We start from the raw sequence: 19035 nt of genomic DNA on the forward strand, positions 1-19035 counted from the left end.
TATTTTAACCAGACATGTCATGGATTTGTTTTACATCTGTTCACTATATATTAATAACCTATAACCTATATATTAATGCCCGACTTTGGACAACACCGAGCTCATCCTATATGTAGTTATAAAATCCACTCTGTATTATAAGGCCTGCCTCAGAGATTTAATAAATATACGTTTTTGACATACATACCTGAGAAGGAGGGGAGGGAGGGATGGAGAGAAATAGAGAATGCATATCTGAATAGGGATAGTGGCAGATACGGAGAAGTATAAAGTGAGGCAGACCTTGTGAGAGAAAAAAGGGGACGGAAACAGATAAAGGTGGAGAAAGGCATAACTACAGTGCAAAATTGAACGGCCGGTCGGCCTACATTTCAAAACTACGGTCAAAGTGCGTGATGTACGTCTTGGATCTGCATTCTCATGGACGATATCTGCCTTCTTGATGTTGACTGACTCCGGACCCGTAGAAAGTACAAAAATAAACCTTAAACGGCTGACGAACGCCTTATCGGCTCCAGCTGGCTTACGTGAAAATTACAGACTTTACACAACTGAATGGGTTTTGCAAGTTTATGATCTTTGATCAGCTGCACGACCGAAACATTTCAAACCAAACAATCAAAATTAAATTAAAAGTCGCTTTATTTATATCATCCGTGCAAGCTTGTTTGCACTGTTTCCATTTTCCAAACTTTCCCCACAATTCTAGCATTTTCACGGATTCGAATTTGCGATGTTCAGTAAAACAATCTATTTCAATACATTTCAGTTAAGTAAATGCTTAATCCACTCCGTACATAAGTTGTGTTCGCCCGTAAGAATAAGAAAGTGTTTTCTGGCGTGTTGTCTCCTCACTTGAACGGATGACTAATACAGACGTACAAAAATCCGAAAATATATACCTGATGAACTTAACTGATGCAAGACCATAATCTACTAAATGTATTTGATACAATTCAAGCACGAACACATCCTTAATAGCTATGGATAGAGATAACTAGATAAACGTTTGTAATGTTGTTGTAAATGGATTAAAATTTTACCGACAATTACTGATAATCGAGAACTTTTGTGTTATACCTTTTTTGATTAACACTTTTAAATCATTGTCACCACTGAAACCCCTTTAAATACAAAAACCTTACATGAAGAAATAAATCGTTATCATAATTGCACATTACAGCATACATTGTCAATATGTAAAGATCTTACATATCTCTGATATTCTGAGTGATCTTGTCCTGGGTATATTTTCTGTAGTTTTACTTCATAGCAGTAGGCAATTTTAGGAATGGACTGAGACAAGCTTACAAATTCCTTGAAATTGAATCCATTATATCGTAAGGAATTTCAATTGGGGAAAAGGAAACTAAAAAAATGTTAATGAAGAGAATAGTAATTATTCTTCGGCGTTTTGAGGCTCAAATGTAGTGAGGTGAGAACAGAGAACACCTCTACTACGACGCTCAGTCAAAGCAGGAAAAAATTGAATACCGTGGCGCTGGTTGACCTTATACAATTGATAACACTTATAAGCAATTGTCACATTGTCATTAAGAATGATGTCCCAGTCTAGGGATCCTAATAATATATGTAAGGTGGGCGAAGGGTAGTTCCTGTTTCCATAGGTAAGAACTGGTACATCGAAGAAATTGGTTACAGTAAATATGTCACTCGTTTTTTGGCTACCACGATCCAGTTATGTTGACAGTTGTGCTGTTCCCGATTTCTGAAAAGTCATCACCTTCATACAGAATGCCTTCGAATAGATAAACAAACAGTCAAATAAATAAATTAATAATGTCATTTAATATATCAGCAGCTATGGTAATCGATTATTACCGTATAAATAGATCAGAACTCTGCTGGTCTAGCTAGAATTTGCTGTAAACATCAACAATATGCTGGCCGATGAAATATACTCTAATCTTGGTTCAAAAATCAAATACAATGCTTGTGCGTAGATGCAAATAAACTTAGGCAGATTTCCGTTGTTACAAAATTTCTATGGAACCAGCTCATCGCGTTTTAGTCTGAGCAGGTCAAGCTTATTTCGTCTCGACTATATCGAAAGTTGCATGTTATTGATAACCTACCGGCAATAGCGGCTGTTAGAAAATTGGCAGCGTTCCCGGCTATCATTGCTCTTACAGCTACAGCATTGATGTCTTTTGTTCTGCGAGGTGCAAGTCCAACCAATAACCCCATCGTCATGCCAATGCCAGCGACATGAGAAAATCCGCAGAGGGCATATGTCGCGATCAGCTCAGAACGAGGCTAAATGAGAAAGAACTCAATGTAATAGGCTTGATTTTGACTTTTGAGTTTCCATATATATATATATATATATATATATATATATATATATATATATATATATATATATATATATATATATTAATATTAATTATTATTTATTAATATTAATTATTAATTATTTCTATCGCTCTGCTTTCCGCATCGAGCACTGTAATTTCCCGCGAGGACATCTGTATCTATCTGCATATCTATATATCTATTATAATATATATATATAATATATATATATATATATATATATATATATATATATATATATATATATTTATTTATATATGTATGTATATATATATATATATATATATATATATATATATATATATATATATATATATATATATATATCGATGTCACGCCAAAAATCACTAACCTCACAACAAAAGGCGTTTACATCTCTTGTTCAGCAAATTGCTGACAGTGACACAGTGACCTTAACGTCAGCATTACTAAGACAATACGAAGAAATCTACAGCGGATGTACGCTACTATCATTTAAGAACGAGAGTCGAGGGACAAGACGCTTTAATTAGGAATAATGTTTTAGTTTGACTTGTTTTTGTTTCACTATTTAAATGTAACAGTGCCATGTACAATTATGTTGCTCTGTCAAAGTACTTACTGAAATGGATGGCTCCAATCCTAGCTGACGATTTTCCAAAATAACTGCGAGCTTATCGAACGATACCAGTACACTTGTGGCAATCTTGATACCAATCAGTTCGGCAACGATGAAACAGTCCTTCCATTCAACGCCCATTAAATATGCAATTGGCATAAACACCCAAGAGCAGATGAGCTATTATTAAAAGGAAACCATAAGTGTGGAAGAAATTGAATGGTGTTTTCATATTTATGTATATATACTTCCTAGTCTCCTTTGTGCATTCGGAGATATGTTCAACACATCCATTCAATAGTTTTGATATTTCACGATTAATAATGAGTAATGTCTCTGTTAAACAAAGAGACATCTCTTAGATATGCCCGATTACCTAGTTGCCGTGGGCGGGATCGACCTGTTTTTGATCTGAGATTAAATGTATTTAGAACATTATGCACTTTTGCTATATGCTTTGTTGTTGAAGTGTTGAAGAACTGTAAATGATTAGCGTGTTGTGTCTAGAACATCTAGTGTCTTTGAGTCGTAACTAAAGCTTGTCTCGTTTAAAACACCCTTTGATTGATCGACGCCTCCAAGTGGGCAATCATTATATTCTTACTTTTGCACTCTCCTAAGATCTTGGTTATGTTTTTGTCTATGAAGATATTTGTCATACGATGGTGTTGATGTGGGCCATGTTTCCAATGCAGCTCTAGCTTTATTTTACGACATTGCGTTTTAGTATTTTAAGGACTCTTGAATCCTTTGCGAAACGCTTACTTTTATTTCTTTATATGTTCTTATACGGCGCGCCAAATGTTTCAAAAATATTTATCGATTCGGTGCAAAAATAAACTGTCTTTCTCGATTGAAATAAAAATTAGGTGTCATTACGGAAGGAAATAAGTAAGAAAAGTATCATTAAAAACCAAAAGATGGAAATGTCATTTAATACTTCATTTTAACTTGAGAATATTCTTTAAAGCGTAATTAGGAAATAAACAATTTTCAACGATTTGAAAAAGTCATACATCCATACCTATCGACATACATACACGTATAATAGTTCGCGTAAAAGGTGCAATTAGTGCTGATTTTACAAAAAAAGATAAGATGTTATACAGTGGTACGTACACAAAAATCACAGGAAAATCACTAAAAAACCACTACTACCACTCGGAAAAAATATTACAAAAAATCAAAATGTGAACCACATACAGAAAATCATTATAAAAGAATCAGACAAAAAAAGCCATGCATACATAAAATTATTTATTTACTTAAGAAAATTAAAAAGCAGTACGTCTCATAAAAAACGTATTGTAGATAATCAAAAATGTAATATGAACCACCAGTCGCTTTAACAGTAAAGAGAGAGAATCACAGAAAAAATTCGGCAGTGATGGCTAGACAAAAGTGGACATCATCTACTAAAAAAAATAAATAAAAAAAATAAAAAATGCCATGGACGCAGCAAATACAAAAAAACGCGTGGGCCTGTGGAAAGAAAAAAAACAATGAGCACTCGCCACAGCAAAAAAAAAAAATAAAAAAATAAAAAAAAATAAAAAAAAATAAAAAAAACGAGCACTCGCCACACAAAAAAAAAACCAAACGCTCGAAATTACAATTAATTTATTCAAAAAACCCATGGTTCACGTTTCCTTCGATCGATGAATCCCCAACAACCGGGAATCCAATCACCACATACTCAAATGTTTGACGAAATATTAATTGAGCATTTCAGTGATAACTTTGACATCTTGAATCCTAGCTCTGTTTGGCTGGGCCCTGCCAAGCAGAGCTACTTGAAACCGTACTTGATGAAGTGAAGTGCAATATCACCTAAAGAACGTCCAGGTTAACAGTGAATAGTTCCAGAGAGTCAAGTTAACTGAGCCAATTTGAGACAGTCCACAGTTCAGATCACGAGCGAGACGTACAACCCATGTCCCTTCATAGCAACACTGCGAACATATGGATGCCTTAGGTGCGGTACGGCAGGGGGCTCACATGCAGGCCTTGCACCGAGCCGCTCCGTTATATGATTTCTACACGGTTACGTGTGGTTCGATACATAGCGGCCGGCGGCCACCGTGTGGTATGCAGACAACGCGGCGGACATGTAACCGTGGATTTCTACGATGGAATGAATTCAAATACCATGGTAATAAACCACCTGGTTGTTTGATAATTACCCGTCTATCCTCAAAGATCACCCAAAGCATTAAAAATGAATACTTTTGAAGAAATCTGCCGCGTGTTGAGAGAACGTCCATCGTTTTCCGTGTTCGACAAGACGAGCGACGCAACTATAAACACGCACTATGATGAAACCGCGATCCCTCAGGACGGGCACAAGCCTAACGAGTATGGCGAGAGTGTCCGGCCTTCGCAACGCCAGACACTCTCATTATACTCGCAGGGCTAGACCGGCACATACACGACATGTAGAACCCCATTGCAGAAAGCTATATTTCCACACAGTCCAATATATGGAGCTACGATATTTGTGCAGTAGCCTATACTGTAGCTCTGGGTGCCAGGGCGGTGAGTTACCGGCGTTATACGGTCTGGCCGTGTAACGCCGGTAACTCACAGCCCTGCCAACCAAAGCTACATTAATCAGTATATAGAGAAATAGCGGCTGCTTGATCAGTGTTTGTCAAGTCGGGCGCGTTCACGTTCTACATGTACTACTGAAAACGTTGCCTCGAATCTAAACGGAGTGTTTTAGCCTGAGTATTTTTTCCTTTGCCACACTCCGTTTAGAGGCTAAACCCACGGTTACGTGTGGTTCGATACATAGTGGCCGCCGCGTGGTATGCAATTTTACTATGCATACCAACACGGCGGCCGCTATGTATCGAAATCACACACGTACCCGTGGCCTAGCGGCTAGCCATCGTTTTGTTGGGGTAGGACGCCATGGTTTTAGCACAGACTGTCTACAGTTTGGGAGAGGCGGCCCTACACTGTACAGTGAGGTGATCGCTGGTCGCCGGCGCGGCGTGTACTGTACTAGCGACGGGACCGCCGGCCGCTGGCTTACCACCTCCAGGGGCTACATTGAGGCAGGCCATGAGCGAGGGGACCGCTGGCAGCCGACGAACCACCACGCATGTTTTGTCCACTTGTAACTGTTTAATATAGAATGGGACATCGGTAACTTGGACGTCCATGAGATGATATTGAAGACTAGAAGCTGAGAGTTCTCGCTGAAATACCCAAAATATCTTGTCCAATATCCGAGTGTGATGATCCAAAACCCTCTGGCACTAAACTCTAACAATCAGATTGAGAATTATTTAATTTACATGTTGGGCTTTTTCTGCGGGGTGTCCCACTCTGTTTTCTTTTCTCGAACGGGCCTCTTTTTTTCCTACTGTTTTTTTTTTTTTTTTGGAAACTCGTTTTCGTTGTTTTTTTGTTTTTTTTGTAACCTCGTTTTGTTTTTTTTCAAGCTGACCTCGTTTTGTTTCTTTTCAGCCTCAACGCCAGCGCGATCTCGGTCGACTTTTCAGTTGTGATTTTCTTTCTTTTTTTTAGTCAGACCTGATGGTGGTTCGCTTTGGGTTTTTTGTAGTAGTGAAAGTACTATTTTTGGCTTTGTTTTTAAGCATTTCAATATTTTTTTTGTGTGTGCTTGATTTTTTTTTTGCTTTTTCCCTTATAATCAGCATTCATTGCACCTTTATATCAAATACACGTGTATATACGTCAATAAGTATGGGATTGTGGTATTTTCAAATTTTTGCAAACAGTTTATCTTCTCATTACGGTTTAAAGGGTATTTTACAATTAAGTATTGCATAACATTCTCCCCTTTTTTGCAATAATACTTGTCTCGTTTATTTTCTTCCATAATTCCATCGAATTTTTATTTCAATCGAGAACGACGGTTGCACGTCATCTTTATCTGTACAGACACATTCAAATATTTAATGACACATATTTTCAAATGAATGTTATTTTTGCGAAAAAGTACATTATTAAAATACAATGATATGGACGAAAGAAATTTTTTCTTTATTATTCATACACGTTTAAGACTTTATTTAGAAAGAAAATTTGGCAGTTTATTTTACTCTATGACGATAAATATTTTTGAAACATTTGGCGCGCCGTACAGTAACTACGGCGCGCCAAATGTTTCAAAAATATTTATCGATTCGGTGCAAAAATAAACTGTCTTTCTCGATTGAAATAAAAATTAGGTGTCATTACGGAAGGAAATAAGTAAGAAAAGTATAATTAAAAACCAAAAGATGGAAATGTCATTTAATACTTCATTTTAACTTGAGAATATTCTTTAAAGCGTAATTAGGAAATAAACAATTTTCAACGATTTGAAAAAGTCATACATCCATACCTATCGACATACATACACGTATAATAGTTCGCGTAAAAGGTGCAATTAGTGCTGATTTTACAAAAAAAGTATAAGATGTTTACAGTGGTACGTACACAAAAATCACAGGAAAATCACTAAAAAACCACTACTACCACTCGGAAAAAATATTACAAAAAATCAAAATGTGAACCACATACAGAAAATCATTATAAAAGAATCAGACAAAAAAGCCATGCATACATAAAATTATTTATGTACTTAAGAAAATTAAAAAGCAGTACGTCTCATAAAAAACGTATTGTAGATAATCAAAAATATAATATGAACCACCAGTCGCTTTAACAGTAAAGAGAGAGAATCACAGAAAAAATTCGGCAGTGATGGCTAGACAAAAGTGGACATCATCTACTAAAAAAATAAATAAAAAAAATAAAAAATGCCATGGACGCAGCAAATACAAAAAAACGCGTGGGCCTGTGGAAAGAAAAAACAAATGAGCACTCGCCACAGCAAAAAAAAAAATAAAAAAATAAAAAAAAATAAAAAAAACGAGCACTCGCCACACAAAAAAAAAACCAAACGCTCGAAATTACAATTAATTTATTCAAAAAACCCATGGTTCACGTTTCCTTCGATCGATGAATCCCCAACAACCGGGAATCCAATCACCACATACTCAAATGTTTGACGAAATATTAATTGAGCATTTCAGTGATAACTTTGACATCTTGAATCCTAGCTCTGTTTGGCTGGGCCCTGCCAAGCAGAGCTACTTGAAACCGTACTTGATGAAGTGAAGTGCAATATCACCTAAAGAACGTCCAGGTTAACAGTGAATAGTTCCAGAGAGTCAAGTTAACTGAGCCAATTTGAGACAGTCCACAGTTCAGATCACGAGCGAGACGTACAACCCATGTCCCTTCATAGCAACACTGCGAACATATGGATGCCTTAGGTGCGGTACGGCAGGGGGCTCACATGCAGGCCTTGCACCGAGCCGCTCCGTTATATGATTTCTACACGGTTACGTGTGGTTCGATACATAGCGGCCGGCGGCAACCGTGTGGTATGCATACAACGCGGCGGCCGCTATGTATCGAACCACATGTAATCGTGGATTTCTACGATGGAATGAATTCAAATACCATGGTAATAAACCACCTGGTTGTTTGATAATTACCCGTCTATCCTCAAAGATCACCCAAAGCATTAAAAATGAATACTTTTGAAGAAATCTGCGCGTGTCTGAGAGAACGTCCATCGTTTTCCGTGTTCGACAAGACGAGCGACGCAACTATAAACACGCACTATGATGAAACCGCGATCCCTCAGGACGGGCACAAGCCTAACGAGTATGGCGAGAGTGTCCGGCCTTCGCAACGCCAGACACTCTCATTATACTCGCAGGGCTAGACCGGCACATACACGACATGTAGATCCCCATTGCAGAAAGCTTTATTTCCACACAGTCCAATATATGGAGCTACGATATTTGTGCAGTAGCCTATACTGTAGCTCTGGGTGCCAGGGCGGTGAGTTACCGGCGTTATACGGTCTGGCCGTGTAACGCCGGTAACTCACAGCCCTGCCACCCAAAGCTACATTAATCAGTATATAGAGAAATAGCGGCTGCTTGATCAGTGTTTGTCAAGTTGGGCGCGTTCACGTTCTACATGTACTACTGAAAACGTTGCCTCGAATCTAAACGGAGTGTTTTAGCCTGAGTATTTTTTCCTTTGCCACACTCCGTTTAGAGGCTAAACCCACGGTTACGTGTGGTTCGATACATAGCGGCCGCCGCGTGGTATGCAATTTTACTATGCATACCAACACGGCGGCCGCTATGTATCGAAATCACACACGTACCCGTGGGCTAGCGGCTAGCCATCGTTTTGTTGGGGTAGGACTCCATGGTTTTGGCACAGACTGTCTATGGTTTGGGAGAGGCAGCCCTACACTGTACAGTGAGGTGATTGCTGGTCGCCGGCGCGGCGTGTACTGTACTAGCGACGGGACCGCTGGCCGCTAGCTTACCACCTCCAGGGGCTACATTGAGGCAGGCCATGAGCGAGGGGACCGCTGGCAGCCGACGAACCACCACGAATGTTTTGTCCACTTGTAACTGTTAAATATAGAATGGGACGTATGGGTAACTTGGACGTCCATGAGATGATATTGAAGATTAGAAGCTGAGAGTTCTCGCTGAAATACCCAAAATATCTTGTCCAATATCCGAGTGTGATGATCCAAAACCCTCTGGCACTAAACTCTAACAATCAGATTGAGAATTATTTAATTTACATGTTGGGCTTTTTCTCTGGGGTGTCCCACTCTGTTTTTTTTTTCTCGAACGGGCCTCTTTTTTCTAATGGTTTTTTTTTTTTTTTGGTAACCTCGTTTTCGTTGTTTTTTTGTTTTTTTGTAACCTCGTTTTGGTTTTTTTTTCAAGCTGACCTCGTTTTGGTTTCTTTTCAGCCTCAACGCCAGCGCGATCTCGGTCGACTTTTCAGTTGTGATTTTCTTTCTTTTTTTAGTCAGACCTGATGGTGGTTCGCTTTGGGTTTTTGTAGTAGTGAAAGTACTATTTTTGGCTTTGTTTTTAAGCATTTCAATATTTTTTTTGTGTGTGCTTGATTTTTTTTTTGCTTTTTTCCTTATAATCAGCATTCATTGCACCTTTATATCAAATACACGTGTAAGCTTATATACGTCAATAAGTATGGGATTGTGGTATTTTCAAATTTTTGCAAACAGTTTATCTTCTCATTACGGTTTAAAGGGTATTTTACAATTCAGTATTGCATAACATTCTCCCCTTTTTGCAATAATACTTGTCTCGTTTATTTTCTTCCATAATTCCATCGAATTTTTATTTCAATCGAGAACGACGGTTGCACGTCATCTTTATCTGTACAGACACATTCAAATATTTAATGACACATATTTTCAAATGAATGTTATTTTTGCGAAAAAGTACATTATTAAAATACAATGATATGGACGAAAGAAATTTTTTCTTTATTATTCATACACGTTTAATACTTTATTTAGAAAGAAAATTTGGCAGTTTATTTTTGCTCTACGAATCGATAAATATTTTTGAAACATTTGGCGCGCCGTAATACGGCGCGCCAAATGTTTCAAAAATATTTATCGATTCGGTGCAAAAATAAACTGTCTTCTCGATTGAAATAAAAATTAGGTGTCATTACGGAAGGAAATAAGTAAGAAAAGTATCATTAAAAACCAAAAGATGGAAATGTCATTTAATACTTCATTTTAACTTGAGAATATTCTTTAAAGCGTAATTAGGAAATAAACAATTTTCAACGATTTGAAAAAGTCATACATCCATACCTATCGACATACATACACGTATAATAGTTCGCGTAAAAGGTGCAATTAGTGCTGATTTAACAAAAAAAGTACAAGATGTTTACAGTGGTACGTACACAAAATCACAGGAAAATCACTAAAAAACCACTACTACCACTCGGAAAAATATTACAAAAAAATCAAAATGTGAACCACATACAAAAAATCATTATAAAAGAATCAGACAAAAAAAAGCCATGCATACATAAAATTATTTATTTACTTAAGAAAATTAAAAAGCAGTACGTCTCATAAAAAACGTATTGTAGATAATCAAAAATATAATATGAACCACCAGTCGCTTTAACAGTAAAGAGAGAGAATCACAGAAAAAATTCGGCAGTGATGGCTAGACAAAAGTGGACATCATCTACTAAAAAAATAAATAAAAAAAATAAAAATGCCATTGACACAGCAAATACAAAAAAACGCGTGTGCCTGTGGAAAGAAAAAACAAATGAGCACTCGCCACAGCAAAAAATAAATAAAAAATAAAAAAACAAAAAAAAAACGAGCACTCGCCACACAAAAAACCCAAACGCGCGAAATTACAATTAATTTATTCAAAAAACTCATGGTTCACGTTTCCTTCGATCGATGAATCCCCAACAGCTGGGAATCCGATCACCACATACTCAAATGTTTGACGAAATATTAATTGAGCATTTCAGTGATAACTTTGACATCTTGAATCCTAGCTCTGTTTGGCTGGGCCCTGCCAAGCAGAGCTACTTGAAACCGTACTTGATGAAGTGAAGTGCAATATCACCTAAAGAACGTCCAGGTTAACAGTGAATAGTTCCAGAGAGTCAAGTTAACTGAGCCAATTTGAGACAGTCCACAGTTCAGATCACGAGCGAGACGTACAACCCATGTCCCTTCATAGCAACACTGCGAACATATGGATGCCTTAGGTGCGGTACGGCAGGGGCTCACATGCAGGCCTTGCACCGAGCCGCTCCGTTATATGATTTCTACACGGTTACGTGTGGTTCGATACATAGCGGCCGGCGGCAACCGTGTGGTATGCATACAACGCGGCGGCCGCTATGTATCGAACCACATGTAATCGTGGATTTCTACGATGGAATGAATTCAAATACCATGGTAATAAACCACCTGGTTGTTTGATAATTACCCGTCTATCCTCAAAGATCACCCAAAGCATTAAAAATGAATACTTTTGAAGAAATCTGCCGCGTGTTGAGAGAACGTCCATCGTTTTCCGTGTTCGACAAGACGAGCGACGCAACTATAAACACGCACTATGATGAAACCGCGATCCCTCAGGACGGGCACAAGCCTAACGAGTATGGCGAGAGTGTCCGGCCTTCGCAACGCCAGACACTCTCATTATACTCGCAGGGCTAGACCGGCACATACACGACATGTAGATCCCCATTGCAGAAAGCTTTATTTCCACACAGTCCAATATATGGAGCTACGATATTTGTGCAGTAGCCTATACTGTAGCTCTGGGTGCCAGGGCGGTGAGTTACCGGCGTTATACGGTCTGGCCGTGTAACGCCGGTAACTCACAGCCCTGCCACCCAAAGCTACATTAATCAGTATATAGAGAAATAGCGGCTGCTTGATCAGTGTTTGTCAAGTCGGGCGCGTTCGCGTTCTACATGTACTACTGAAAACGTTGCCTCGAATCTAAACGGAGTGTTTTAGCCTGAGTATTTTTTCCTTTGCCACACTCCGTTTAGAGGCTAAACCCACGGTTACGTGTGGTTCGATACATAGCGGCCGCCGCGTGGTATGCAATTTTACTATGCATACCCACACGGCGGCCGCTATGTATCGAAATCACACACGTACCCGTGGGCTAGCGGCTAGCCATCGTTTTGTTGGGGTAGGACTCCATGGTTTTTGCACAGACGGTCTATGGTTTGGAGAGGCAGCCCTACACTGTACAGTGAGGTGATTGCTGGTCACCGGCGCGGCGTGTACTGTACTAGCGACGGGACCGCCGGCCGCTGGCTTACCACCTCCAGGGGCTACATTGAGGCAGGCCATGAGCGAGGGGACCGCTGGCAGCCGACGAACCACCACGAATGTTTTGTCCACTTGTAACTGTTTAATATAGAATGGGACGTATCGGTAACTTGGACGTCCATGAGATGATATTGAAGACTAGAAGCTGAGAGTTCTCGCTGAAATACCCAAAATATCTTGTCCAATATCGAGTGTGATGATCCAAAACCCTCTGGCACTAAACTCTAACAATCAGATTGAGAATTATTTAATTACATGTTGGGCTTTTTCTGTGGGGTGTCCCACTCTGTTTTCTTTTCTCGAACGGGCTCTTTTTTTCCTACTGTTTTTTTTTTTTTTTTTGTAACCTCGTTTTCGTTGTTTTTTTGTTTTTTTGTAACCTCGTTTTGGTTTTTTTTTTCAAGCTGACCTCGTTTTGGTTTCTTTTCAGCCTCAACGCCAGCGCGATCTCGGTCGACTTTTCAGTTGTGATTTTCTCTATTTTTTTAGTCAGACCTGATGGTGGTTCGCTTTGGGTTTTTTGTAGTAGTGAAAGTACTATTTTGGCTTTGTTTTTAAGCATTTCAATATTTTTTTTGTGTGTGCTTGATTTTTTTTTGCTTTTTTCCCTTATAATCAGCATTCATTGCACCTTTATATCAAATACACGTGTATGTACGTCAATAAGTATGGGATTGTGGTATTTTCAAATTTTTGCAAACAGTTTATCTTCTCATTACGGTTTAAAGGGTATTTTACAATTAAGTATTGCATAACATTCTCCCCTTTTTGCAATAATACTTGTCTCGTTTATTTTCTTCATAATTCCATCGAATTTTTATTTCAATCGAGAACGACGGTTGCACGTCATCTTTATCTGTACAGACACATTCAAATATTTAATGACACATATTTTCAAATGAATGTTATTTTTGCGAAAAAGTACATTATTAAAATACAATGATATGGACGAAAGAAATTTTTTCTTTCTTATTCATACACGTTTAATACTTTATTTAGAAAGAAAATTTGGCAGTTTATTTTTACTCTATGACGATAAATATTTTTGAAACATTTGGCGCGCCGTAGTTCTTAATATATAAATTTAACATTTGGACATACTTGGCAATACATAATTTTGTCGCTCTCAGCCAACATACCTCAAAGCTTAGTTCAGGATAACCGACCATTCCACCAGCCCATGTAAGAAAGGCATTTAGAAATTCTAAGAACGCCAAGAAAACGAGAAAGTTGACACCCACGTTCACAACCACGGGGACAGCTGCCATTGCTCCGCGAGCAATGGCGTCGATTACATTCTGGTATTTCCTTATATTTAACACTGTGCCAAATGTTCCGTATCTATCAAAATCCACTAGAATATAGTTCAGTGGATTCTACCAGTATACAGCGGAATCCATAAGGGATCCATTGCTATCCAGTTTAGAGAATATAGTTGTAGAATACACAATGGATTCTATTAGTATCCAGTTAAACACTCTCTGGAGTTGATTTTGGGAATACATCTTGTAATCCTCTATGGATATTGCTGGATTCCCTAACCATAATGCATTGCAGATCTGCTGGGGGTGTAAGAAGTGCAGGTATAGAAAATACACCTCTATATCCATTATGGATACTGTTGAATTATATTGCAATGATTAATGCATTCATATAAAATATATTAGCGGGTCCCCGAACTTGATAAAATGAGTTCGGATATTGTCAAAGCCTGGAACTGCGACAATCGGAGCTTGAAAACAAGCATACAGTTGTTCTATTATAACTACGAGTATGCACTCTGTAAACAATGCAATAAATGCTACTGACTAGGTTACGCCTCATGACATCGGTTCCCACTAAATACTCCCTGTACATACCCGGGGACTCCGGGGAGCCGCCAAGTGCAGAAATTGGCCTAACTGCAACTATTTCAGCCCAAATCTACTCGATCCACCTGAAGTCAAGCACCACTGGAAAAAAATTGTAACATGTTTCATGAGCTAAAACAAACAGCTGTTTGTTATCAAATGTGGGAGAAAGTGCCAGATCAAGATAAAAATGAGTTGTCAAAGTCTAGGTCAGGGCGCAGATCATTCAGCTATATCATGGCCGTGAGGTAATCGGCCTAATGGCTTCCTCAAATGTCCGAGAGAATTTCTGAAAATCGCCTTTTGTGAAACTTTCCTTTGAAATCAAAACGATGCGATCAGAATTCGTCCGACCTTCGCGACGTCAGAACTACGAGTGAAAAACAAATGATAGAAAGATAACTTTTTTCCAAAATGCAGAAAAGCCACTGACGTGAACAATTATGCAACAAATGTAGATCGTGTGAAACGGGTACGCTTCTCCCGCAGAAGAAGTCCTTCAAACGGTGTTTTCTTGTTTGTACAAAACGTGTCAATTACCATTGCGCCAGTAAACTCTCTAAACAATCATGAAAAAAATATTTCAGCCGACAAACATTGAAGCCAAGTCAGTTCAATTTAGTACAAAAATGAGATAAAAGTTCACAGGTCCGCATTTCATAGCCAATATATTCCCCGGAGAAATAACCCATTTTAGAGGTTGTCGGACAAGTGTGTCGAGGTATCGAAAGAACGGACAAGCAAGCTTGTCGAAGAGAATGTTACATAGGACATCAGAGGTATCGAAGATAACATCTGACAAGTGTGTCACGGTGTCGATCGACTAGATGGCTTTCAATTCTACTGGAGGACTCATAAGAAAAAAATCAAAGAAAAATTAGTCAGAGGAAAGCATGAACGAAATCAAGAAAATCAGTGTGTCTCATTGTACTTGTCCGCGCACAGTCCCTCCACCAAGGGACCGTGGTCCGCGTAAGCTCATTTTTAACCACAGGCTTCGTTTCTGTATATGGTTTTACTGTTGGACAAAAACACCGCAATGCTACGCTAAAATTATAGAATTGCTTTCCTTCAAAGAGAACTTTTTCATATTATGATACGCAGATCGATGGGGAAATAGTTTAATGTTACTACTACCTCCATGAATATTCTTAGAAGTCGGCTGTCCTTTGTTTGATATAATGATTGGCAACTGCACCCTTCGTTCATTTGCATCTAAATGAAGCCGGCTTGGCTTTGGATTTGCACATATGCATGTGAAATGAGATTTCAACCTGTCGTTTTCACGGGTTGAAGCGATGTTGTAATCACCGTCCCTACACCCACCTGGGTGGAGGGACGGTGTTGTAATTAATGGTTCACTGTGTATGCACAAGGGGTAGATGAAAGTCCCCTGGGATGGGAGGAGGTTTTTTTTGTGCAACGGTTTACCTTATTTGATTTTATTAATTTTGACTATGATATTTCAAATAAAGCTTTCGACTCCAAGTTGTCTGACTGTGTTTTCAACTTCTTTATTTCCTCTTCAACCAGTACACATACCACTCTAATTGCTGCGCAAACAACATTGCCAACTTGTATCCGCGTATCAGCGGATTGGCTTATTAAGTGAACACCACGGCTGTGGTGTTGACTCAGTCACTTAATCCGCTGATACCGACAGCGGATTAGCAAATTGGCAATGTTTTCGGAGCAATTACAATGGTGTATACACACGTACGAGATAAGGACTTGTCGGTAATATATAAAACAGTCAGACGGTGTGGAGTCGAAATCTTTATTTGAAATACTACAGTCAAAATAATAAAAGTAATTTTATTAATTTTGACTGTGGTATTTCAAATAAAGATTTCGATGATAAAGAAAGCAGTCAGACGGTTTAGAGTTGAACTTTATTTGAAATATCACAGTCAAAATTAATAAAATAAAATAAGGTAAACCGTTGCACAAAAAACCTCCCTCCCCACCCCAGGGGACTGATTTCTTTCCCTATGGTGTATGGTGCGAGTACTATCAGTGTCAAAGAGGTGAAACGATAATGGTGGTGACATTTCGGGCATTCTCCAAAACAGTCGGTTTTCACTGAAAAAACAGCCTTTAATTTTAGGAGCGGTGAAGATCGCCCAGGTCCCCTGCTTCAAGCCATCGTTCACTGAGCACTGTTGATCGCCACGATTTAGCTCCGCACCGAAAACTGACGCATCAGCAATACAGTATTTGCATCAAAGCACATGTTTGCATGACTTTGCGGTCCCATGGCATGCGCCGATAGCATATTTAAGGTATTGTTGTCTGAAAAGGATCAACAAAACATAAGGCGAAACTAGATTCTAATGCCCCCCCCCCCTGATGATAAACATATAAATGAACAATATCTGATTGGTAAGACAAGAGACGTAACATGACCGCAAAATCTTCTCAGCAGTCAAAGACTAATTCCAGAAGCAGTGGTCACAAGTCTCTAACAGTCCCATCCTACGAGTGAGCTTGTCAGTATCTGCTCAAAAGTTTTAAAACCTCAGTTGTCTGCCTCGGATCCAAAGTTACGCAATTTGTGTGATTTGTTAATTCATGGCACTCCATTTTGTGGGGTGACGGCGATTATTCGGGTAAAATTCCATGGCCTGAGGTCCCCCAGGCCGAAGAACCAGACCCATGGACAGTTGAAAGAACGCTAAATTTTCAGGTACAGGTAGCCAACGGAGCTGTTCATCGAAAAGGGGCAGGGGAATCGTTTTATTTTTTAATGACAGTGGATATTTTAAGGAAAGTGAAACAATATTTTAACTGGATGTGTGGCAGATTTTGTTTGTTTGCTGGGTGGGTTAAATCACATGATTGGCGTTTGGAACGGGTTATTAACGACTGGCGAGAGGAAATTGCTCGTAAACTTGTACAGAACAAGAACATTTACGATATACAGCGAAACGCAGTCAGATGTGTCTCGCGGGTAGCTACATGTAAAGAGTACACCAACAATCGCACACTATCCAAAATACAGTCAAAATGTAATAAAGTTGAGGAAAGCTAATGTACATCGGCTTTCATCTGTTTATAATACGAATAAAATCAATTATGAAGTATGAAGCTTTTTTATTTTGTTCTTCCCCAGAAGTGTATAGAAAATATACCGTATGGCGACATGCCGGAACTTTTCGTGTTGATTTCCCAGGCATAGCACTCCAATTGCAAAGAGTTAGCGAGTAGAGATGGAGCGTTTTACAAGATGGTCTATACCAGACTGCCTGATGAAGTAAAAAAATCCTGCGTGAGAGATTTAGAATTGACGGACCTCCGAATTCTACTTGTCCAGTTTATTGTGAATCATTGTACGACGTAAGCGATCAAGACTTCCAAAGAATTCTATAGATAGGCACGTTTTATAACAACTTTATAATCTTATAATCCGCGGACGACTAAGATCATAATATTTAGCAAAATGCTCTCGTTTCAATTTGTTAGGGTTGCCATCGCAAATGTCGCTCATTTAGATGACAAATATGTGCAGTCAGCAGACGACACTCTCTTGTGAGTTCAACTTTGTTAAAATTGATGTGACTTGCGACGAAAATTGATTATTTGACACATAACTAGGAGAGCTACATTACATTTTGTACCGATGTGTTTTCGAATGTTACCAATACACTCTCATTAACATTCACCAGGGGCATCAACGACATCAAAAATCGGCTCGGAGGTGAGTCAAGGTTGTTTAGCGACATGGCTTAGCAACGCAGCACGAAAACTTATTCTCGGAAACAGGACGGCAGCATAAGTCAGGGCCGGATTGAGCACAGTACAAATGTACCTATGGAAACCGGTGGTTATTTCTTACGTACTTCTTCTTTTGGCCTTGGACTTTCGCCGCCTTGCCCCAAACGTCAATCAGCAAACAAATCATAAGATAGTTCAGTCACATTAATCTGTACATTTTGATGCATAAATCTTTTGTGATTAATTGTTATTCTGACTACCTATAACTCATATACCGGTACCTCCAAGCTCCATCAAATCCCACATCAAGTTGTGGTGAACACTGAACTCAGTTCCGCATGTGAAATCGCGACCGTGATGATGAATTGCTTAAAAAAGTGCTTATATTTCGCCTTTCCCGTCATGGGGGAGAGGGGGGTGCCTACAGGTTGATAGTTATTATACCAGGCTGATTCCAAAGCTTATTCAGAAATTGAAACAGATACGATATCCAAAAACCGTGTTTTATACAACTGATTCGTTATCTTTTCGCCTAGACCTTGTTGTGAGATCCTTACTTCTGGAGCAACCTGGTTGAGCACGGCCGAACTACAATAGTTCTTCAATGTCTCAAAACATATTGAATCACGTTGGCGCATTGGACACGTCCTTGTATTTTCTTCAGAAACTAAATACAGTAGGTTTGAATATGACATCGGTTATAAATGATGGAATATTAAAGATTAAAATACTTTTATCGATCGACAAAAAGAAAGAAAGAGAGAGGGGTATGTTGAATCGAAGTCGGGAGACACGATACTTTCCACGAATTAATCAACAGT

General features: G+C 38.9%; 1 protein-coding gene across 1 annotated transcript in view; it reads right to left on the reverse strand.

Moving 5' to 3' along the window:
* Positions 1 to 624: 624 nt before the first annotated feature.
* Positions 625 to 19035, reverse strand: part of LOC139147546 (solute carrier family 28 member 3-like) — a 42653-nt gene continuing 24242 nt past the window's right edge. The window contains exons 9-12 of the mRNA XM_070718673.1: positions 13790 to 13958; positions 2939 to 3115; positions 2097 to 2277; positions 625 to 1759 (exon numbers count right to left, since the gene is read on the reverse strand). Of these exons, the coding sequence (XP_070574774.1) occupies positions 1686 to 1759; positions 2097 to 2277; positions 2939 to 3115; positions 13790 to 13958 (601 nt within the window). The 3' untranslated portion in view covers positions 625 to 1685. The remainder of the gene's footprint in view (positions 1760 to 2096; positions 2278 to 2938; positions 3116 to 13789; positions 13959 to 19035) is intronic.

This window comes from Ptychodera flava, chromosome 13 (genome assembly GCF_041260155.1).
Source record: "Ptychodera flava strain L36383 chromosome 13, AS_Pfla_20210202, whole genome shotgun sequence".
NCBI lineage: Eukaryota > Metazoa > Hemichordata > Enteropneusta > Ptychoderidae > Ptychodera > Ptychodera flava.